This window comes from Panthera pardus, unplaced genomic scaffold, assembly GCF_024362965.1.
Source record: "Panthera pardus isolate Hobbes unplaced genomic scaffold, ASM2436296v1 HiC_scaffold_13, whole genome shotgun sequence".
Taxonomy (NCBI): domain Eukaryota; kingdom Metazoa; phylum Chordata; class Mammalia; order Carnivora; family Felidae; genus Panthera; species Panthera pardus.
Window position 1 is genome coordinate 170,044,012 of NW_026526688.1, and position 22,783 is coordinate 170,066,794.

General features: G+C 40.3%; 1 protein-coding gene across 13 annotated transcripts in view; it reads right to left on the bottom strand.

Annotated features, from left to right (window-relative positions):
* Positions 1 to 22,783, bottom strand: part of LIMCH1 (LIM and calponin homology domains 1) — a 327,254-nt gene that overhangs the window by 39,558 nt on the left and 264,913 nt on the right. For all 13 annotated transcript variants that reach the window (XM_019413364.2, XM_019413331.2, XM_019413339.2 and 10 more), the window contains 4 exons: positions 19,791 to 19,917; positions 18,214 to 18,371; positions 17,595 to 18,003; positions 13,512 to 13,727 (listed from right to left, as the gene is read on the bottom strand). In XM_019413364.2, coding sequence (XP_019268909.1) covers positions 13,512 to 13,727; positions 17,595 to 18,003; positions 18,214 to 18,371; positions 19,791 to 19,917 — 910 coding nt within the window. The remainder of the gene's footprint in view (positions 1 to 13,511; positions 13,728 to 17,594; positions 18,004 to 18,213; positions 18,372 to 19,790; positions 19,918 to 22,783) is intronic.

The window sequence follows — 22,783 nt, forward strand, 5'->3', positions numbered from 1 at the left end:
GAGAGAGGGAGACACAGAACCCAAAGCAGGCTCCTGGCTCTGAGCTGTCAGCACAGAGCCCAACACGGGGCTTGAACCCACGGACCGTGAGATCATGACCTGAGCCGAAGTCAGACACTTAACCAACTGAGTCACCCAGGTGCCCCCACACAAAAAAATTCTTAAGTGTTTTCTGATTCATATCTCACAACTGCCCATCATTTGTCAAGTCCTGCTAAGGTTCTAACACAATCCTTTTCATATCCATCTCTTCCTTACTGTTTCTATAAGCGAGGGCCTGGGTTTATCCTTGACTCCTTTGTCCTTCCACTAAAGGGTCTCTGATTTGGATCTTTCTGTCTAATCCACTTGGCACATCACCATGATGTTCACCTCTTTTGGTAGTACTTTAGTAAATCACTTTTATGCCTGTGTTCCTCTCCTTCAGAAGCACTTCATTTTATCTGTTTTATGCTTCATAAAAGTTATGATGTCAAAAAAATTTGCAACAACCTAAATGTCCAACAACTGGGGAATGGGTGAATGGATTACAGTATGTACTTAGAAGGAAGTATTATGCAGTCGTAAAAAAGGGTATTGAACAATTGTTAATGATATGTGAAATACTTGTCATCTAATGTTAAGTCAAAACATGTAAAACATATATTCAGTATGATGCTTATAATCTACATATGTAAGATTTTATATATGCTATATGTATACACAAATATACCTGCTAATACATATATGAAAGTATACATAAAAAGACAGTAAGGAAATATACTAAAATGCCAACAGTGATTATTTTTAATGTGCTTAAATTTGGATGAATTTTCTTTATAAATATATTTTCTGTTTTCTAAAATGTTCTCCAATAACTATGTATTGCTTCTGTAATCAGAAAACAATATCACTATAATTTTATGTTATCTTTACTTGGGAGTCAGTTGATTCCAGAGTGATTCCAAAATTCTCCCACTGATATTATAGTACTTGCTTGACAAAAATGAATGAAAGGATAATTAAATACTGGCTAGAATATACCTCAACAACCAAATTGAATAAATTAATGACTATTGTGTTTTTTGGTAATAGTATCTTATTGTAAAGGGCTAAAGAATTTTAAAAATATGTATAAAATAATAAATTTTAATAGGTTTTAAGATAAATATTAAAATTGGCTTCAGAAAAGTCATTATTAAATGCTTTATAAAACATTCCCATAGGTTCTCAGAAAGCTATGAATTTATTGGTCTAAGTATATATATTTTATTCATAAATCAAAATTTGCTTTTCAACTAACCAAAATGACCCATTTTTCAACTAACCAAAATGACCCATATTTTGATGAGATGAAAGTTAATATAGTGGTGGAAACTGTTATTGAATTCTTTAAGAGCAAAGAAATTTTATGAAAGAATGCAAGAATTGTTCAATATATGCAAATCAAAAATGTGATATACCACATTAATAAAATGAAGGATAAAAATCATGTGATCATCTCAATAGATGCAGAAAAAGCATTTGACAAAATTCAACATCTTTTCATGATAAAAGCTCTCAACAAATTAGTTACAGAAGAATGTGCCCAAATTCAATAAAGGCCATACTTGACAAGCCCACAACTAACATCGTACTTAATGGTGAAAAGCTCAAAGCTTTTCCTCTAGGATCAGCAACAAGACAGGATTTCCACTCTCCCCACTTCTATTCAACATAGTCCTGGAAGTCCTAACCAGAGCCAATAGGCAAGAAAAAGAAATAAAAGGCATCCAAAGAGGAAAGAAAGAAGTAAAATTATTTCCGTTTGGAGATGACATGATCTTATATATAGAAAAAGCTAAAGACTCCACATACACACACACACACACTACTACTACTACTACTACTACTACTATTAGAACTAATAAATGAATTCAGTTAAGTTGCAGGATACAAAATCAATATACAACTATCCAAAAAAGAAGAAAACAATCTCATTTACAATAGCATCAAAAAGGAGAAGATACTTAGAAATAAATTTAACCAAGGTGAGAGATCTGTACACTGAAAACTATAAAACCCTGATGAAAGAATTGAAGAAGACAGAAATAAGTGGAAAGATAGCTTGTGTTTGTGGATTGGAAGAATTAATATTGTTAAAATGCCCACATTACTCAAAGTGATCTACAGATTCAACGGAATCCCTATCAAAATTCCAGTGGCATTATTCACAAAAATTAAAAAAAAACCCTAAAATTCATATGGAATGTTAGAGGATCCCAAATAGCTAAAGCCATCTTGAGCAAGAAGAGCAAAGCTGGAGGCATCATACTTTCTGATTTCAAACTATATTAGCAAGCTACAGTAATCAAAACCATGGTACTGGCATAAAAACAGGCACACAGATCAATGGAATAGAGCAGAGAGCCCAGAAACCAACCCACACTTTTACAGTCAACTAATTTTTGACAAAGGCACAGCACTAAGAACACAAACTGGGTAAAGAATAGTTTTTTCAATAAATGGGGTTGGGAAAACTGGGTCTCTACATGCAAAAGAGTGAAATTTGATTCTTATCTTACACCATATGCAAAAAACAATGTCTAATTGGATGAAAGACTTAAATGTAAGATTTGAAACTGTAAAACTCCTAGAAGAAAGCAGGGAGAAAGCTCCTTGGCATTGATCTTGGAAATTATTTTTTTGGATTTGACACAAAAAGCACAGGCAACAAAAGCAAAAATAAACAAATGGGACTACAACAAACTAAAAGATTTCTCCACTGCAAAGGAGATAATTAACAAAATGAAAGGGTAATCTATAGCTTGGGGGGAAAAAACTGCAAATCACTTATCCAATAAGGAATTAATGTCCAAAATATATAAGGGATTCTTACAACTTCATAGTTGGGGGGGGGGGGCGGGGAGAGAAAAGCAAATAATCCCATTAAAAATAGTTAAAAGACCCAAACAGACAATCCAGAGAAGGTATACAAATGGCCGACAGGTACACGAAAAGATGCTCAACATTACTAATCATCAGGCAAATCAAAACCGCAATGAGATATCACCTCACACCGGTTAGGGATGGCTATAATTAAAAAGTCAAAACATAGCAAGTGTTGTCGAGGATATGAAAAAAAGGAAATTATTGTGCACTGTTGGTGGGAATGTAAGTTGGTACAGCCATTGTGGAAAATAGTGTGGAGACTCCCCCCCAGATTACTTGTAGTAACAGAGAGTAGAGTGGTAGTTACCAGAGGCTGGGGTATGGGGTACAAGGGGAGGGGAAAACAAAGGAGAATGGTTGTTGCCAGGGTCTGATGGCAGGGGTATCATGGGAAGTCATTGTTTAATGGCTACAGAGTTTTGGTTTTGCAAGAGGACAAAAAGAGTTCTGAAGATGGATGGCAGTGATGGTTACACAACACTACGGATGTACTTAATACCACTGAAGTATACGTATGAAAATGGTTAAGATAGTAAATTTTATGCTATGTGTATTTTACCACAATAAAAAAAAATTGGAAAAAATTGGAAAAACCACTGTAAAAAAATTGTTTGCAAATTTTCTAAGTTTAAAAAAACCCACAAAGCAACTTCAGGCAACAAGCCTTTCAAGCTTTCTAAGAGATTTTACAATAGTGTCTACTGGCAAAATGTGTTTTTTCTTTTGGAGAATGGGGTGATTTTGAAATCCTCAGAATTAGATGGGCATTTTCTAATGATGGATCACCATGTCAATTCTGAAAGAACATAATATTAAATTAAAATACACTTTTAAAACCCTAGGCAGGAAATAAGCATCATATTTTTATTATTCGATGGATTTTGTAACTTTTTACTACATTAACAAGCCTGAGTTGAATCCCTTTAAAGAGACCTAATGAATGAAAATAGTCAAGGAAACCAAAGTCTCTTTTATTATGTACGTATATGTTGTGTGTGTTTACATTGTTATATGAATGACTGACATGATAGCAGCATTTGAAGACGAACCAGCCTAGCATTACAAAAGAGTAAGCTAGGTTTTATAATTTAACATGCTTCCCCCGCCATACACATAGAAATATTAATACGTGATAGTACTTTTGTTTTATGATGTCAATATATAAAATGCCATCAGAAATACTGATTTTTAGGTCGCCCCCAAATTGATTAGTTATAGAAGTCTATCTGAGATTGGGAATCAAATTTGGAGATTTAAATACTGACGAATAATGCTTTTGAGAACACTAGTGTTTCCAATTACTAAAAAAAAAAATTAACTACAAAAACCAGGCCAAAGCCTCCCTGCTCCAAAAACGAACAACGAAACAGGCATGGTTTATTAAACCTCAGATGCCAGCAATTTTAAGTTGTATTATTTTAGGTACTACTGAGAAAAAAAATATACTGTCTGTTAAGTATGATATACCGATTGTAAGATATATACCGATGTAGAAACGTTCCAATGTGGAAAGCGTGCCACTTGGAATCAAGGAAATAATTCATGAAGTCCTTTGCACATAATTTATAATGCAAAGGAGACAAAATCCTCAAGCACTCCTTCACTAAGGATTATTTTACTAGCACATCACATTCCAGGAAGATTTTACTTATGCATGACCAATAGAGAACTTCCATTTCCAAGAATGCTCACACTTCTGAAAGCATTTCTATATGGCTAAACACTCAAATACTGAGTTCCCAGATGACCCTATTTTTCTTCCCTTAAAATGATGCTTTAAAGGTTACATCTTGTAGTCACAATACTTGCGGCATTTACCATGTATCAGCACTGTTGGGGCATGTGACGTGGATTATTTCATTTGATTCTCAGAGCAAGCTTATAAAGGTATGTATCGATATGATTCTCTTTATACAGGTGTGGAAACTGAGGCCCAGGAGGCTGTGGCTTACTCAGGGTCACACTGCTAGTAAGCCGGGGAGGTGGGAACCCTACCCGGTGCTGATAACCCCAGTGCTCCATTCTCTACCTCCACATTGTCCCCAGGTATTTAAAGGTTTTGATCATTAAGAAGCAACCTAAGAGGGGTGTCTCGGTGGCCCAGTAGGTTAAGCGTCCGACTTCAGCTCAGGTCATGATCTCACGGTTCGTGAGTTTGAGCCCTGCATCAGGCTCTCTGCTGTCAGAGCCCACTTCGGATCTTCTTTTCCCCCTTCTCTCTCCGCTCCTCCCCCACTCACACGCTCAAAAATAAATAAACATTTAAAAAATGTAAAAAAAGCAGTCTAAGAACCTGAGAGTCCCCAAGTTTATTGCTGAAATCGTTCAAACTGCCTTTTCCATTCCCTTTCTTTTTCATCCATTCTACCTCATTCTTTCCATTCTACTTCTCATCCATTTGTCCTGCAAAAGATGAAAACTCTCCGGAATCTCTCAGGAGAGGAGGCAATTTAGCTAAGTCTCTACTCCCAAGGGCAGCTTGGGACCAGAAAGCCCCCAGCCACCACCCCATCTTGGGGCTTTCCATCAGCCCCGGTTCTGAGGGGTCAGGGATGCTCACAGCACAGTATCTGGCATAGAGCAGATATGTAATCCATGTTAGGTAAGCAAATATTCTGTGCATTATTTATGGAACTTATACTCTCCAGCTTATTTTAAAGACATGCTAGTCACCCAAATCAGGCGATTAACTAGCAAAATATTCAGGATAAATTAAGAGAAAAAGCAAGCTGTGACACAATTTAAATAACATTAACCCACTTAAAAAATATTTTATATGCACTGAGAAAAAGAGGAGAAGGAGACACATTTGAAAAAGAATCTTAGGGGGTGCCTGGGTGGCTCAGTCGGTTAAGCATCCGACTCTTGGTTTCAGCTCAGGTCATGATCTCGCAGTTCGTGAGTTCGAGCCCCGCATTGGGTTCTCCGCTGGTCGTGTGGAGTCTGCTTGGGATTCTCTCTCTCCCTCTCGCTCTCTCTGACCCTCCCTGCTAGTTCTCTCTCTCTCTCCCTCTCCCCCTCCCCTCTAAGAAATAAACTAAAAAAATTAGAAAAAATAAAAAAGAATCTTAGTATCCATTTATGAGTGGCTGGAAGCAGTACATAGTTTCTATTTTCTTTATACCTTTCTGTGTTCTGCAATATGTAGAGACCACAGTTGGCTCTTGAACAAAGGTGGGGTTAAGGGTGCTGATCCCTTCACACAATCAAAAATTCACATGTAACTTTTGATTCTTTAAAAGCTTAACTACTAATAGCCTATTGATAACCAGAAGCCTTAGCAATAACATAAACAGTCAATTAATACATATTTTGCATGTTATATGTATTATATGCCGTATTCTTGTTTTTAAAGTTTATTTTCTTTTTTTGAAAGACAGAGTAAATGGGGAGGGGCAGAGAGAGAGAGGGAGACACAGAATCCCAAGTAGGCTCCAGGCTCTGAGCTGTCAGTACAGAGCCCAATGAGGGACTCAAGCCCACAAACTGTGAGATCATGACTTGAGCCGAAGTCAGACACTTAACTGACTGAGCCACCCAGGTATTCCTATACTGTATTCTTAAAATAAAGTAAGCTAGAGAAAAGAAAATGTTACTAAGAAAATCACATGGAAGGGAAAATATGTATAGCACTATACTGTATTTATCAGAAAAAATCCACATATACATGGACCGGTACAGCTGCAAACACGTTGTTCGGGTCAACTGTGTATATAATCAAGGGAAATCCCCAAAGATAGTTTAATTAACTTGTGTCTGGATACTGCATCTTGAAGGTTTGTTATTTTTGTACTCACATCACTATTTCAAAGGAAATGAGTTCAAAATTGGCAGTTTTAACCACTACTGATAGACTTAGAAATTTGCCTGAAACAAACCTTGCCTTGCTGGAAAATTCACTTTCTGACCCATACTTTCCTTCAGTTACAGCTAAACAGAGAGAGGTCTTCAATTCTCCAAACAGAACACTGTTCAAGAATGAAAACAAGTAAATAAGAATGGACCCCTGGGCCTGAATAAATGAACGCACAGAAAGGTTGCTGGGGCCTAAGCCAGGAATGAGCTTCTCCTGGACTGAGAACTTGATCCATCCAAACTAGGTCTGGGGCCAGACTTGGCCTTGAGGCCGCAGGTGGGAGGTAGCCGATTCCTGGCCCAAGAGGAACAAGGTCTAGCCACAAAATCTACCTAGCATCTGGCTGCTCATTCTCACAAGGATCTGATTGGTGGATTGGCCCAGAGAGTGACACTAGAGAAGGAACTGGAAACGCGAAGCACGAGAGCAAAAACCGTGCTGAGACCCAGAGCCTGGGTGGTCCTGTTTCCAGGACAGAGGAAGAATGAGAAGCTGGACTGATCATTTAACCTCCATGGGTTGGAAGATGTGATACCCAACGTCCTTTCCTGAGCTTCTATTCTGTGACTGAGTGATTTCCTGGCTTCAGTCTCGAATAACTTCTCTGGACAGAGGCCTGGAAAATCCGTCTATTTATGTCTTGGTACCGTGAGCCAGGTGCCACAGATGTGGTGCATGTGTTTCCCCTTTCACTTTTAAACCTCTAAGTATCTATTTTCAGTGGATTGAAAGAGGATCCACGTGAAGAATCAGACTCTCCATTCCTTGAACTTTTTCTTTTTGCCTTAAACTTTTCAAACCAACAGGTAAGATGGGCCAGCTTTGATTTTTTAAATTATCTTTGATGTATACTTTTTGAAGCCTGTCACTGCTTCTGTACCTAAATGTCTTTAATGATTTTAAAAGGGCCTTAAATTGAACACTCTTACAATTACTTCTAGATGGAGAAAAACAGTTTCTAAAGAAAAAACTCTGATGACATTTGACATCTAAAAGGAATTTGCAGTTGGTCTCAGTTGTAAGGAAAACAGCACCTACTCAAATGCCTTCCCCTTGCTCTCACTGCAAAATGAAATGTTTCAAGAAAGATCTGATTGTCTGTTTTCCTGGATCAGAAAACGTTAGTAAAGTACTACATTTTCAAGAGGAAGGCCTAAATCTGATGTTTTCAAGGCTGAAAAAACAGACCTACCTACCTTATTACTTAGTTTGAGAAAAGCAGATGAGGTAGTCTGGATACCTACTGGTGAAGTTTGGCCCTTCTTGGTCAAGGAGGGAGAACCGCCACAAATCTGGTAAGAAGGTGCTGGCCAGCAGGGGGCGCCTGCCTGGCACCACCTGCAATGAGTTGGCAAGTGGGAGCTGATCAGCAGGATCTAGGTGGCAGAGGCAAGCCAGAATTGGGGAAGGGGGAATAATAGAAGGAGCAAAAAGGGCTGCGGAAGAATCACACGAGCGTCTGCAAAGGCGATCACCTTCTGGAAAAAGCTATTCACATCTGCGTGTTTCTTAGTGAATTATAGCTGGAAAGGCTGACAAGCTGAGTTGGACGATGACAAGGAATTCATGTCATTTGTTTGAAATGCACACCTGTGCAAGAGGGAGGGTAATTTTGACGATCTTGCTCTAACCGAAAAAACTTTATACCTACTTAACCTTTTGGGGCTTCTGAAAAATATATTGTAATTTTCTCCCATTTGTTCTTTGACCATATTAAAAATAACTTAAGGACACCTCTGTCTGTGAGTCGTCCTGACATTATGCCAAATGCTCTTTATACATACATTCTCACAATAACCACCAGATGCATATACTATTATCTCCCTTATTTTAAATATAAACTGAGGCGCAGGTGGGGTTAGATCTTTGACCTACTGCATGGAGTATTCTAGGTGTTTTAGGAAATGGTCATTTTTGCTACCACTGAGGAAGGAAGAAATTTAAATACAAATACAACTCACAGTGGATCAAGAAAACACTGGACTAGCTTTGATGGAGACATAAATGTCATTGTGTAGGTTACTAAACAGAATAAATTCATCATCAGAGAAGAAGAACTTCCAAATTATTTTCTAATCCTGGATTCTAGGAGTCTGCATTTGTGCTATGACATGATTTAATTACAGAAGCCAATATACTAAAATGCAAAAAAAAAAAAAAGGTGTTAGGTTTTTGCTGGGAAATATCTTAGGGATATCAGGTAAGGTCACAGGAGACAGGATCCATCTGTTTGGAGGATATAGCATCCTACTCACCCTCATCACCTCTTAGCCCTGTGACCACCTCCCCCCACCTTGGAATCTTCTCATGGGTTCCTCCCCACTGTCCATGCTTTTGCTTCCGCTATTCCCAACATGAGGAATAGCCTCCTCCATTCCAATGCAAATCCCGCACTTGAGTTCAAGATTCAAAATCCACATCTCACACAAAACCTTTCCCACTAAGCGCAAACAATAATGATCTTACTTGTTCTTTGCAATCTTATACCCTTCTAGCCTGCCGACCCTATTGTCTACCACTTAAGCAAATACTATTTTACATACTTTTCTGGTTGCTTTATGAAAACTGCCTTCCTGGCATGTTTCTGAGTTTCTTTTCCTGTCTCAAAAATGGGGCAGAGGGCACTCCTTAAATCATGCTTCTTGGTTAACAGGCAACCATTGGCAAGGTAACTGCCATCACAGTCTCATTACCTTAAAGGTGATTCAACGGAGGATGATCTGGAGTTTGCTGGTATCGACAGATACAGCCAGAGCATTAAAAAAAAAAAATAATAGCAAGCCTCACTTAATTTGGGATCTATTTCTAAAGTGAGAGAGCCATGGTCCCAAGAGTTTTCAATGAGAAAGATGAGGTAGAAATGAGCCAAAGAGATGCCATAATATTGTACAAAAGTGGTCATGCTGGCCCAAGATGCTGATGCTCCAACCTTACTCTGTCTCCACCCCCCCCCCCCGCCCCCCCCCCCGCCGTAGGCCTGCGATCACCCTTCTCTGCTACTCTGCCTCCACGGTCTGAATTAACGCTCCTGCCCACTGCCGCTATGCCCTTTGAACGGTTCCAGCTTGCCCTGGAGAGCCGTGACATTTTAGTGGTGGGTGAGGCTAACTCCTCTGTAAAGAGTGTATCTGTTGGGAATGCAGTTTTTGGAAGAAAGACACCATTTAAACAGAACACTATTCCTTTGACAGCCCCACAGAATGGGGCAAATGAATTAGAAACAGCAAATCAAGTCCAAGCTGGTATCAAGCCTGGGGAGACTGTGAAGCGCAGTGCCCTGTTTTAAGCCGGCCGCCATATTTTGCCATGACCAATGAATTCCATCACTGCAACAGGAATACACTGGCTGTTAACACAGTCAAGAAATGCTTTTCTTGGAATACGGTGAAGGAAGTAAAATGAGCAGTAAGTTTATTGGAGAAGAGATTCTTTTAAAATGACTCTTCGGACAACACACTCAGAATGGAAAACTTTTGGTGTCATACGTTGTAAGAGAGCATGAAGAGTGTCTTAATAATGAGCCAACATCTTGTGTCATATAGCTAACAACTTGGCTTAGACTCTAACAGATATATACAGGTAGTTATCTACCCAGAAAATAACGTAAGAGCCACTGCCATAGTTTATTCAAGAGCCAGAGGTACCAGAGCCAGGGTAAATAAATGCCACTTCCTATTCACAACCACTAGGACTTATTGAACTAGAAATTACTCCAAAACAAGGCAGTTTTTCCAAGTAAGAGATACTTGGACAACAAAGGAAGAGACTCCCAGGCTTTTCCATGAGTTTGGGCCTGCATCCTGAGACTGCCCAGGATCAGACTGGTTCGGGGGAAGAGACCACCTGGCCACCTTGTGTTTGGAATTTTCCTTGTTACACTGTGTAAATTTCTGAAATAACATGATTTCTTTCAGAGCATCTAATTTTGCTTCTCTTAAACCAAGATACTTTTGGGGATATGCAATCAATGTGAAATATTTCAATCCATTTTCTCTTTGCCTTTAGGGAGTTTTACTACTATTACAGTGGAAAATACCTGTCATTAAAAGAGAACAAGCTATTTTTTTAATATGCTCATTGTGAAAGTAAAAAAAAATTACTATTACCAAGAATGGGGGTATATATATATATATATATATATATATATATATATATATACATACACACACACATATGTATATATATGGCATGTATATATATACCTATTCTTGATAATAGTAATTTTATCAAATATATATAATAGTAACTTTATCAAGTATATATAATTTAAATATATATATTTATTTAACATTTTCTTATTGTTGAGGGACAGAGATGAGCAGGGGAGGGGCAGAGAGAGAGAGGGAGACACAGAATCTGAAGCAGGCTCCAGGTTCCGAGCTGTCAGCACAGAGCCCGACGTGGGGCTTGAACCCACAAACCATGAGATCATGGCCTGAGCTGAAGTCAGACGCTTAACCGACTGAGCCATCCAGGTGTCCCAGGAATGAGTATATTTTTAAAGGGAGGCTCTACTGCTCTAAAAACAAACAACTTCCGTTTTCTTCTGTTTTAGGAGTCTTCTACTTAAGGTCATAAGTAAAGTTTTTTTTTTTCCTTCCAAAGCGTTAAAAACTTAGAACAAGAGAGATTAAATAGTTGGTTTAGGGAGTTTAGGCATTACACACCATCTAATCTCTTCACTTAATCCTTTAACTTCTATCAGGAATAAAATCCATTCATCCACGAGCAGGGTTTCCCCCAAATTCAAATAACAAAATGGTGGGGGAAGAAATGGTGAGAGGCAGAAAGTAGACACGTTCCTGATAGCAGAGCGCTCAGGATTTGTGTTTATAATTAATCTGCCGGGCCTTGGTAAGCCCTGTGTACCTCCGTTATGTGGCAGGTGTCATGGGATGAGCATAGCGCCAACACTGTTGCTTTGCCAAAGTACGATGAGAAAGAGCTGAGCTCCACACTATGTGCAAAGGCCCTGTGACCTGATGGCATAGTCAAATTGAGTCATGGAAAGGTATTTATGAAAGGAACTTAAACTTGCTTCTCATTAAGTGTGGCAAAGATAAATAAGAACAGAATGACTAACTGTCCTAGAAAAGCAATTCTACCACTGTAATGCCTAATTAATTCTAGAAGCATCTAATTTACAGGCATATGTTTGACTCTACCAGTAAAGTTTCCATGCTAGTAGCAAAACTCACTATTTCATCTTATGATAATTGGTAAAAACTCTTCAGAGATGATAACATTTACACAAATGAAAAGTGAAATGAAATTCCAGGTTGACAGACTCAGCATTTGCCTGGATCACAAAACTTTGCTCCTGGAGACCAGTAAACACATTTCCCTGGTGAGAAAATTATTTTGGTTTATTCCAATTTGAAACTCTTTCATAGGATTTGAGCACTGTGGGGAAGAATTAGATCCTGTCAGCTCCTCTGAGAAAGAACACTTTATTCTTCAAAAGACAAATCCCAGAATGAAATTGGACCATTATCTTACACCATATACAAAAATAAATTCAAAATGGATTGAAGGCTTAAATGTAAGACCTTAAAGCATAATATGCTCGGAAGAAATTATGGACAGTAAGTTCTTTGACATTTGTCTTAGCAGTATTTGTTTGGACCAGTCTCCTTAGGCTAGGGAAACAAAACTAAAATAAAAAAAATGGGATTGCATCAAACTAAAAAGCTTTTGCACAGAGAAGGAAACCGTCAACAAAACCAAAAGGCAACCTACTGAATGGGAGAAGTTATTTGTAAGTCATACATCTGATATGGGGTTAATATCTGAAATATATAAGGGATTTACATGACTTAATATCAAAAAAACCAAAGTGGTTAAAAAATGTTCAGAGGACTTGAATAGACATTTTTCCAAAGAAGACTTACAGATGGACAACAGGCACATAAAAAGAGGCTCAGCATCGCTCATTAGGGAAATTCGAATCAAAACCACAATATCACCTCACTCTTATCAGACTGACTACTACCAATAAGACAAAAAATAAGAATTGGCAAGGATGTAGAGAAACGGGAACATTTGCACACTGTTGGCGGGAATGTGAATGGTACAGCCACTGTGGAAAACAGTATGGAGGTTCCTCAAAAAGTTAAAAATAGAACTACCTTACGACCCGGCAATTGCACTACTAGGTACTTACCCAAAGGATACAAAAATACTGATTTGAAGGGATACATGCACCCCAATGTCTATAACAGCATTATCAACAACAGCCAAACTATGGAAAGGGCCCAAATGTCCATCAGTTGATGAATGCATAAAGATGATGTGATATATATTCACCAAAAGGAATGAAATCTTGCCATTTGCAACAATGTGGATCGAATGGGAGTATATTACGCTAAGCGAAATAAGTCAGTCAGTGAAAGACAAATATCATACTATGTCACTCATATGTGGAACTTAAGAAACACAACAGATGAACAAAGGGGAAGGGAAAGAAAAATAAGATAAAAACAGAGAGGGAGGCAAACCATGAGACTCTTAAACACAGAGAACAAGCTGAAGGTTGCTGAAGGGGAGGTGGGCGGGGGGATGGGCTAAATGGGTGATGGGGATTTAGGGGGCACTTGTTGCGATGAGCACTGGGTGTTGTATGTAAGTGATGAATCACTGACTTCTGCTCCTGAAACCAATACTTATTTTAAAAAAGACATTCTTTCACAGTGGAATGATCCCAAAAAGGAAAAAAAAAAAAAAAAAAAAAAAAGTTTGCTCTTACTCTCAGTTCTTGGGGAACAGAATTTGGCTTCTTTATGTTGATCTCAATGCTATTGTTGTCTTGTTTGAGTTCCACTGGGGACCCATCCACTCTGGCCACACCTTCAAACATCTGGGATTTGGTTAATGAGGAGGCAAGTACCACCGTGGGACTCTCTCTTTCCTTCTCCTTGTCACCATGAACTGTTTCTCCATTCACACTGACTTTCCCATCTACCTATAAAAAACACAGTGAACAAAAAACACAAGCTATTCCCCAATGAAAGACTATAACAAAAGAACACATTCAGAGTCACGGTAAAACATTATCACTTAATAATCAGGATCCAACCAAAAGTAAGGCCTCTCAAATGCTTCCATTGGCTCTGGAAATTAGGGCCCCCATAAATGACCTCTTTAAGGACCTCTTTTATTTATTTTTATTTTTTTAAGTTATTTATTTATTTATTTATTTATTTTTAATTCTTTTTAACATTTATTTATTACTGAGAGACAGAGACAGAGCATGAGCAGGGGAGGGGCAAAGAGAGGGGGAGACACAGAATCCCAAGCAGGCTCCAGGCTCCGAGCTGTCAGCACAGAGCCCAACGCGGGGCTTGAACTCACAAACTGTGAGATCATGACCCGAGCTGAAATCAGACGCTTAACTGACTGAGCCATCCAGGTGCCCCTAGTTTACAATTTTTTTTAACGTTTATTTATTATTGAGAGACAGAGAGAGACAGAGCATGGGCATTGGAGGGGCAGAGGGAGAGGGAGACACAGAATCTGAAGCAGGCTCCAGGCTCCGAGCTGTCAGCACAGAGCCCAATGGGGACTTGAATTCAAGAACCGTGAGATCGTGACCTGAGCAGAAGTCAGACACTTAACCAACTGAGCCACCCAGGTGCCCAGAACCTCTTTTAAAATTCATCAATCTTCTCGGGCCACTTCACTTTGGGTTAAATTTCCTGTTCACTTGGTCTGTGCTCTTATTTTAAAGTATAGAAAATTAAAGAATCAAGTATAAATACATGTCACATATTTGGGTTGCAGTGTACTTCTTCATTCAAGTTCTGATTACTATTCCACAGTTTTGAGATTTTTTTTTCTGGTTATCATATAAATTAGGTAGAACCCACCTCAGCTCAGGAAACTTCTATAGGTTATTCTGTGGTAAGGGGGCAATGGGTACATTTTTGGAAGCTAACACGGAGGGCAGGGGGCCTGATACTATGTTATATTACAGTGAATCCCTATTTCCAGTTAATTTTACAATCCCAATTTTTCCAAGAACAAAAGGCCATCACATTAAAATATTTTTGTTTTGTACCCATGTGTAGGGAAGGTGGTAAAAGCAAGAAAGGAGGAGCAGAGAGGGTGGTTAGTCTGGCTTCTTAAAAGGCACCTAGAACCCTCCGTCTTAAAGTCTGGGGCAATATACACAGTGGTTATAAGAGGAAGCTGCAGTCAGACAGTCTAAGACTCAATCCTGGCTCTACCATTTAAAAACCACATAATCCTCAACAAGTGTCTTATCCTCTGTGCTCAGATTCCTCATCTATAAACTTTTATAATGGCATCTCCCTGATCGTGCTGTTGAGGGGATTTTATGGGTTAACATATGTACAGAGTTTACAACAATATCTGGCACAATTTATGTATATAAACATTAGCCATTATTATTACTAGGCCTTCTAAAATCTTTCAAGAGGAATAATGGAAGGTCAGATATTAGTTAGGGTTTATTTACCTTAAGCCTGTGGCTTAAAGAATCTATTGTCTGTGATCCATAAGAAAGAAACTTAAATCACAACTGAGCACACCCACATAACTATAGCTGAAATAGGGGTTTTGCAAAATACTTTTTACCTTTATTTTATGTGATGCACTATTTTTTTTTTTGTATTCTATTTTACTTTATTAAAAAATGCTAGGGGCACCTGGGTGGCTCGGTTGGTTAGGCGACTGACTTTGGCTCAGGTCATGATCTTGCAGTTTGTGAGTTCAAGCCCCGCATCGGCTCTGTGCTGACAGCCGAGTACCTGGAGCCTGCTTCAGATTCTGTGTCTTCCCCTCTCTCTACCCCTCCCCTGCTCACGTTCTGTGTCTCTCTGTCTCTCAATAATAAATAAATGGTAAAGAAAAATTTAAAAAAAATGCTAATACTAAGCCACTAAATTGATTTCATAACCTGGCAACAGGTAATAATTCTCGCTTTGAAAAACACTGGCTTAAACTATTTCACTTGATTTTCCTTTACTCTAAATTCTGTTGTACTACGAAACTAAGCCCGTATTCTCTGTCTCCCTCATCCCACTGCCCTACCCACATGAGCACACACACACACACACACACACACACGTACCCCTTAGCTTCTACCCTGGCATTATCTGGTAACAACTTTCCATTTATATACTACCTTTGACCATAACTGGGTTCACCCACTGAGTGGTGGGGCTGTGAATGGGGCTGATAGCCATAAATGCCTATGATGAGTCAAGGGCTCATTGGTGGTCAAGAGTGAACCCCAGCTCTAAGAAGATCTCTACTTAAGTTCTTCTCCCCATTCCTCCATGAATGCTCTTCCTGAGACCTTTGACACTGTTTTGCCACAATGGTGAGAGACAGGGATTCCTCAGGGCCAAAGTCTTGCCATAAAGTCATCTATCAAAATTCTTCTGTTTAAATGATCACCTTGCACTATTCATATAAAGAAAGGGAAATGGACATCTACATTATCTGATCGGATGCTTTGGACACCAAGTTAAATAAATGTATTATCCACCCCTGTTCTGGGCCACCTCAATATCAAATCTTCCTTCATGAAACATCACAGATAGTTCATGGTCACGAGCCCTAGGTGAAGGAGACCCGGTGTAGTACTTAGGTGGGATACTGAGCATGTATGGGGACATGATTATCTATGTGTGAGCCTGCCTGATGAGTGGCTCATTTTCTCAAGGAACATTCATGTATTTATTCAATAAGAACTTGGTGAGTGCCTACTATTTCCCAGGTCCCTAGGCCAGGCTCTTAGGAAGAAGCTGTGAACAACAAAGACACAGCTCCAGCCCTTCAGGGGACACACATCTCTATTCAACCCAGATGAGACATCCAGGGTACTTTCCTTTTGTTCTGGCAAAGGCTAAAGCACAGATATTTAAGATCCATTCTGAGTTATGTAAGCAATAGTCAGAAAGTATATACTTTGGTTCCCTCTGAAATTCAACAGGAAGATACATGACATCACATTGCTCAATTAGTTTAGCTGAGCAAACTTTCTTCACAGTCATGTGCCCTTGTCTCCTGGTGATGAAGTCCACCTCTGTCTTCTATTAAGAACCCATGTGGCGTGCAGGGACCATGAGAACTGATTTTTCTTTGTAGTCCAAAGAGCTTTAAGCCAAAGAATGAGTGCTTCCTCATGATGTGAGGGAGAACACTGAGATTTGAGGAAGTGAAAAGATGTCTGGTTGTCAAACGATCCTTCGTTCTGGAACAGTATTTTACATATTCATGTTGGTAGGAAACAACCTAGTTTCTTTCCACTTAAAAATTTAAAAACCCGTGTCATCTGGGAATCAAGTACATCCCATGTTCCTATGTACTCCTTGTATTACTCTTTTTTTTTTTTTTTTCAATTGTAGCATCTTTTTGGCTAGGATGTCAAATTCCTTAAAAAGAAGAGGTGGCTGCCTATGCTTCTATTTAAACCAAAGGCAATTAAAATTTTGTTCTGAGGACTTTGCTATAGCCCCAGGGTATCCTGGGATACCCAGGGTTTTACTAAACTAAGGGTCTGTTACCACTACTATAGAGAGACCATGCCCTTATATCAAATTCAAAAATAAGCCTTGCTCATGGAGATGTCTCAATTATCAATCTCATTGGAGTCTATCAGTATTAACAGTAGGAATTGGGGGGAACATCTGTCCTTTAACTATTTGCAAACCAAATTTCCTGAGGCATAAACTTCACAATTGTAAATGCTAATACATTCCTCTTTTGTCTGATGCAAATAATTCTATCTTCTTGAGGTGAGATGCTTTCTTTCTTTACCTGGGGTTTGGTTTTGCTTCTATTCTTAAGGAACGTATCCTACCTTAAAGGTCTTCAGAACCTCTTGAGAGTTTTTGGGCTGGGAGTAAGGCTTGGGTGTCAGCATAGGCACTGCTTTAGGAGTGACAGTTTTGCTTGGAGAGCCACTGCCTGCTGACATGCTGGTATCCAGAACGCTGGTGCGAGCGATGGTGGTTTCCACAGTGGCAGTGAACTTGGGTGGAGGCAGTGACTGTTGCCGCAGGTATTTCATGGGGTTGGGGTCATTCAGGAAGGGGGTTAAGTTTGGCTCTGTTGAATGGCTTCTTTCCAGAATTTTTGGCATCTCCAAGCGTTCGAGAACAGCCTCGCTGATGGTGAACCTTTCGATGTACTGTTGAAGGATCCCCTCTGCTTCCTCCTGAGACCGTGCATTCTTGTAGGCCTCATGCAACTCCCTCTCTCTCCGCTCTCTAAAGGAGGAGCATGGGAAGGGCAGCAAGAACAAAGTCAACAGTCACAAAAATGGCAAAGAAGACCTTGGTAGGAACCAAGGTCGAGCTGAAAGGGGAGCACGGGGAGTGTGGAATACTGGTGCCAGAGCCTCTGTGAATACCAACAATTTTTAGAAAAAGCACATCTAGAGCATATTGCACATTTAAAAAAACAACCAAAGAACTCACTTTTCTTGAACAATTTCTCTGTAGGTTTTGATGCTTTTCCTTCGTTCACTTGTTCCATCCTCTCCAGCCAGTAACTTCTCCATTTTCTTCCTTTCTTCCTCTTTCTTGATTAAGTCCTGGGAAGCGCTTCTTCTACGACTCTTCCAACGAGCCAGGTCCTAGTGGGGGTGGGGGGTCAGGGGTAGACAGGACATACTTCTCCAGGCTTACACACAACTCCATGTTTACTCTTTAGAGTTTAGTGAGCGCTCACGATGGGCCCAGCACTATGCTAGGGCATTGCCACCCAATCCAATGTAAGTCTGGTTGGAACAGGAATGCCTCAAAGGCAGGAAATATTCAGATAGAGCTACAATATCCACAGCAGGGCAATGCATTCATTTAAGCACAGTAATGTGCAATGCAATCATATTTCACGTCAGCTGCTAAATTTTAAACTATTGCTTCACAGGGTATCACAAGAAATTTCATTTCTTCCGATTTATGACCTGTGCATTGTGAATGGACTTGCTGACAACAGGATAGTAGGAATCAGCCACAGACCTACACAATTTCCTCTGGGAAGGAAGAAAAGGCAGAAATAATTATTTCTAGGAGTCTGGAGTCAGGTGGATGGGAGTGCAGCTGTGGGAAGTAATCCCAGCGCTATCTCTTCCATGCTTTGGAATCTCAGGCATGTTTCTTAGCCTGTCTGTACCTCTGTTTCCTCATCTCTAAAACAGGGATGCCAATTACACCTACTCTTACCAGCCTATTGTGAGGGTTAAATGACATAGTACATGTAAGGTACCAGACAGAGTAAGTACCCAATATATTGTAGTCATAATTATTACTACGTAGACTTTGGAAATGTTAACTTTTGGACCACCAGTTTTGCATTAGCCACCTCAGAGTGCTCTGTGAGGATTACATGGAAGAATCCACAGTCCTTCTTGTCATCCCTATCTTCGCGTTCTTCCCTGCCCTGGCTCTTTGCTCTCAGCACAGAGACGATCTCAAGGCCCTCATCAGGCCATAAAGACCTCCTTCTCTGGTTCTAATTTTGGTTACCTCACTCACCGCTGTGTGACTTTGGGTGAGTTACTTAGCTCTTCTGGGACATATGTGTGGAACTGAGGACGATACCAGTTGCTACCTCATCGGGTTACTAAGGAAACTGAAGAATTCCTACATGCAAGGCAGAACAGTGCCTGTAACCGGCAGGCTTTCAATGTTGGCGATTATTGTTGTTGCCATCATCATCGTTATTGATTTCAATGTATCATCTCAAAAGACAGGGCATCCTCAACTCTACATCCCATGCCGGTTGCCTCCCTCCTGCTCCCCCTCCTTTGTGGCCAACCTTCTAGCAAGAGTACCTGCGGAATACACATCTGTATCCTTCACCTTTCACGTTGCCGTTAACTTTCTTACTAATCCCACACTTCCCGTCACTGGTTTGAAATCCTCTACGGGCTCCCTCCCCCTGCCTGGCTTTCAAGCCTGTCTACCCAACCCCCTGATTTCCTGCTCCAAGGGGGATATGACCCACGGTTTGGGCAGCCTCCGCGCTGCCCGTGGCCTTGGCCGACACTCACATCTTGCCATTTGTCGTCCTCTTCTCGCAGCTGGTTGTTTATCAGCTGCAGCTGCTCCTGGCGGGCCCTGCTGTGCGGCTGCACCGCGGCCTCCTCCTCACACCGCATGTCAAACATACTCGTGCTCCTGAGCGTGGAGAGAGAAGAGACAAAAATGGACCGGCGCCCGGGGTGTGTCTGCGCGTCCTGCCGCGCGGGGGCGCTACCGCGCTTGGAAAACCGCCCCTTCCCCGCAGCAGCTCAAGCCAGCCCCGTGATGCGGCCAGTTGCGATCCCCCAGCCTGCAGCGGGCATGCTAGCACCCCACTTCTTTTGCCGCGAAAGCCAAAACGTGGCCATCTTTGCCTTCCGTGGTGGCTGCAGCAAGTCAATGTCATTTTATGCGTAGGTGCCAAAATGTGTTTATGGACGGGCTAGAAAAAGGTATTTGGAGCTCTAGGCTCTTCTCATTTGGAAATGTACTAGAAAATAAAATGAAGAGAATTACAAGGTATAACGTAGGGAGAATTTGTGGGGAAGGAAGGAGGGTGCCATCCCATGCAGCAAATACTTTATTACCATAAATGCTTCTTTGCGTAAAGAGCTGTCTTACATGCTTTCTACATTACCTAAGGCAATTTCTCCATTTTCAAAAAAAATCATCCAGCCTCAAGTCTAAGACACCACCTTTTCATATTGTATTTTCTGACTTGTGGATGCATCCGATAACTACACATTAGTGATTCATATATTTGGTGTACTTATTTGTATTTCCTGTAAAAAATGTCTGTAAATTGGAAGTGCAGTTTGATAGCATCTTGGAATCAAGGAAATAAGGTATTTTGTACTAAGATTAAGGAATAAAATATATAAATCAGCATATACTTTGTATCCTAATAGTCTCACAAGCATTTTACCTTATTTTTGTCAGGATACTACTGAATTTACTCTTTTAAAAGAAAAAGGATAGGGAAGGCAATTTTTTCAACCCTTAGGCTGTACGTATAATTGATATGTCCTATAGGAGGTTATTAAATGTTGGACAAGACCATAGGGCCTTTTCTATGGTGCTTACATAGACCTTTGTTACAGCAGAAGCTGAAGCAGCAAGGTGAAAACAGAAATAAAACCCAAAGCAAAACCTTCCTTTTTTTTTTTTCCTTTCAAAGAAATGAGCTCTGGGGCCGAGTGAGTCACAACAGTCCAAAATCAAGAAATGGAGGTTCACTGTTCAACTCTAAGAACAGAAGACTATGATAGTCCATTTTCGAAGCCAGCGTAACACAAAGAAAAAGAAAAGCCATGCACTTAGACACCAGTTAATTCTACACATCATCAGTGATGTCCAAAATAGTTATCCCCACGGCCGGACAATGAACAGCTTCGGCATCACTGGCTGCCAGTGGGTTCCTTGGCAGACAGCTCTCTGGAAGGGGAAGACGTATCCTCAATGCAATGGCTGCCCACATTCAAAATGAATCTGCGTGGATCTGTTGGGTGCCTCTTCCCTCTCTCTAGATGTTGGACAATTTAAATCTGACCTAAGAGAGCTAAAACTGAAGATTGTACTTGGACTCTGTCTTCCCCACAAGTATTCGAATACTCTGACTGCATAGAAGGACTTTCACCTGAGGTTTCTATTAGCACAAATATGACAAACCACCATGTGAAGATGCCTCTACATACTCAGAGGATGATGCGGACTATGGCAGCCATGTCTCCCAAAAAGCTAAACTGCAGTCCTCAAAGGGGGAAGGGGCTGTGATTTTTTCATCCATTTTACACTACTTATCAATGTTGTTTAAGAAAGATTTAGGAATTTGCAGAGGTAGGCTGAAAAGTCTAACCTCACGTTTTTTTAAACTCCAGGGATGAAAATTCACTTAAGGAGGCTTTGTAGAAAGAGACTGAAACTCATCCCATTTCTCCTCTCAGTTAAAAAAAAAAAAAAAAAAAAAAAAAAAAAAAAAACCAAAAAACCCTTAACCTTAAATAGATCCAATTTAGTCAGTTCATCTTTAAAGGCAATTTACAGTCTTCACGAAGACTGTGGAAGATAAAAACCTCTCTAAACGGGGCTCTCTTTTAATCGAAGTCGTTGGCAGGCTGTGGGTTAGAAAGGAGGCCCCGTTTTCAACTTCGCTATCTACCATTTCTAAAGGGCAGAAGCCATAGAGCCAGGTCTTCTTCTAGAACCTCAGGAAAAAAAGGCAGTCTTCTCTAATATTTGGGATTCGGTTATGTCACTTGGAAGAGAATGGGAGCAAAAGGCCTTGAGAATTGCCTCTTTTGTCCAGGATTCCTATCTCTGCTCCCACCATGAAGTTCTAATTATCTCAGCCCCAATGCGGCCAAAAGCTGGTTAGTGAAGTCAAAAGAGAAACTCTTGGTTGCCCTCTCATATATCAGGAAGCACTATTTCCCCCCAGAGGGGCTTATTTATTTATTTATTTTAAAAGAAATACCAGCAAACTGGCCAAAATAAAATAAAATAACTGAACTATGAGCAATATCTCTATGCTATTTCAAAAAAAGGAACTAAGCAACTTGAAAATTGATAATACTAGACAGAAAATGGGCTGAGTCACCATTCAGAAAATGTTCCTCAGCTCAGAGGTTGGACTCAGCCTCCAAAATGAAGAAGTGTATGTCTAGGGACAGGGTAGGGGATCCTGGAGGAGCCCAGGTTCCAGAATATTCATATTAATGTGACTTGCACTCAAACAGTGCTTCTCAGCCTTGTGCTGTTGGGACAAGGGTCCCTGGCTACAGAGCCCCGAAGTCTCTCCTGGTGGTAGGTTGGCATTTTTGAGGACCAGGATTAAATCACCTCAAGGGGAGCCTGGAAAATGGTTTCTGGGCCAGGTCTACGGTGAGCAAATTAGGAATAAAATAGTCTACGGCTCTCACGGTACACTCGCTCCGTTGGTGGGGAGAGCCTTGGGAGAGGAGGAGTGTGCAAATGAAGAAAAGGGCAAGAAGGTGAAACTACATCTATGGAAACATTCTTGGCT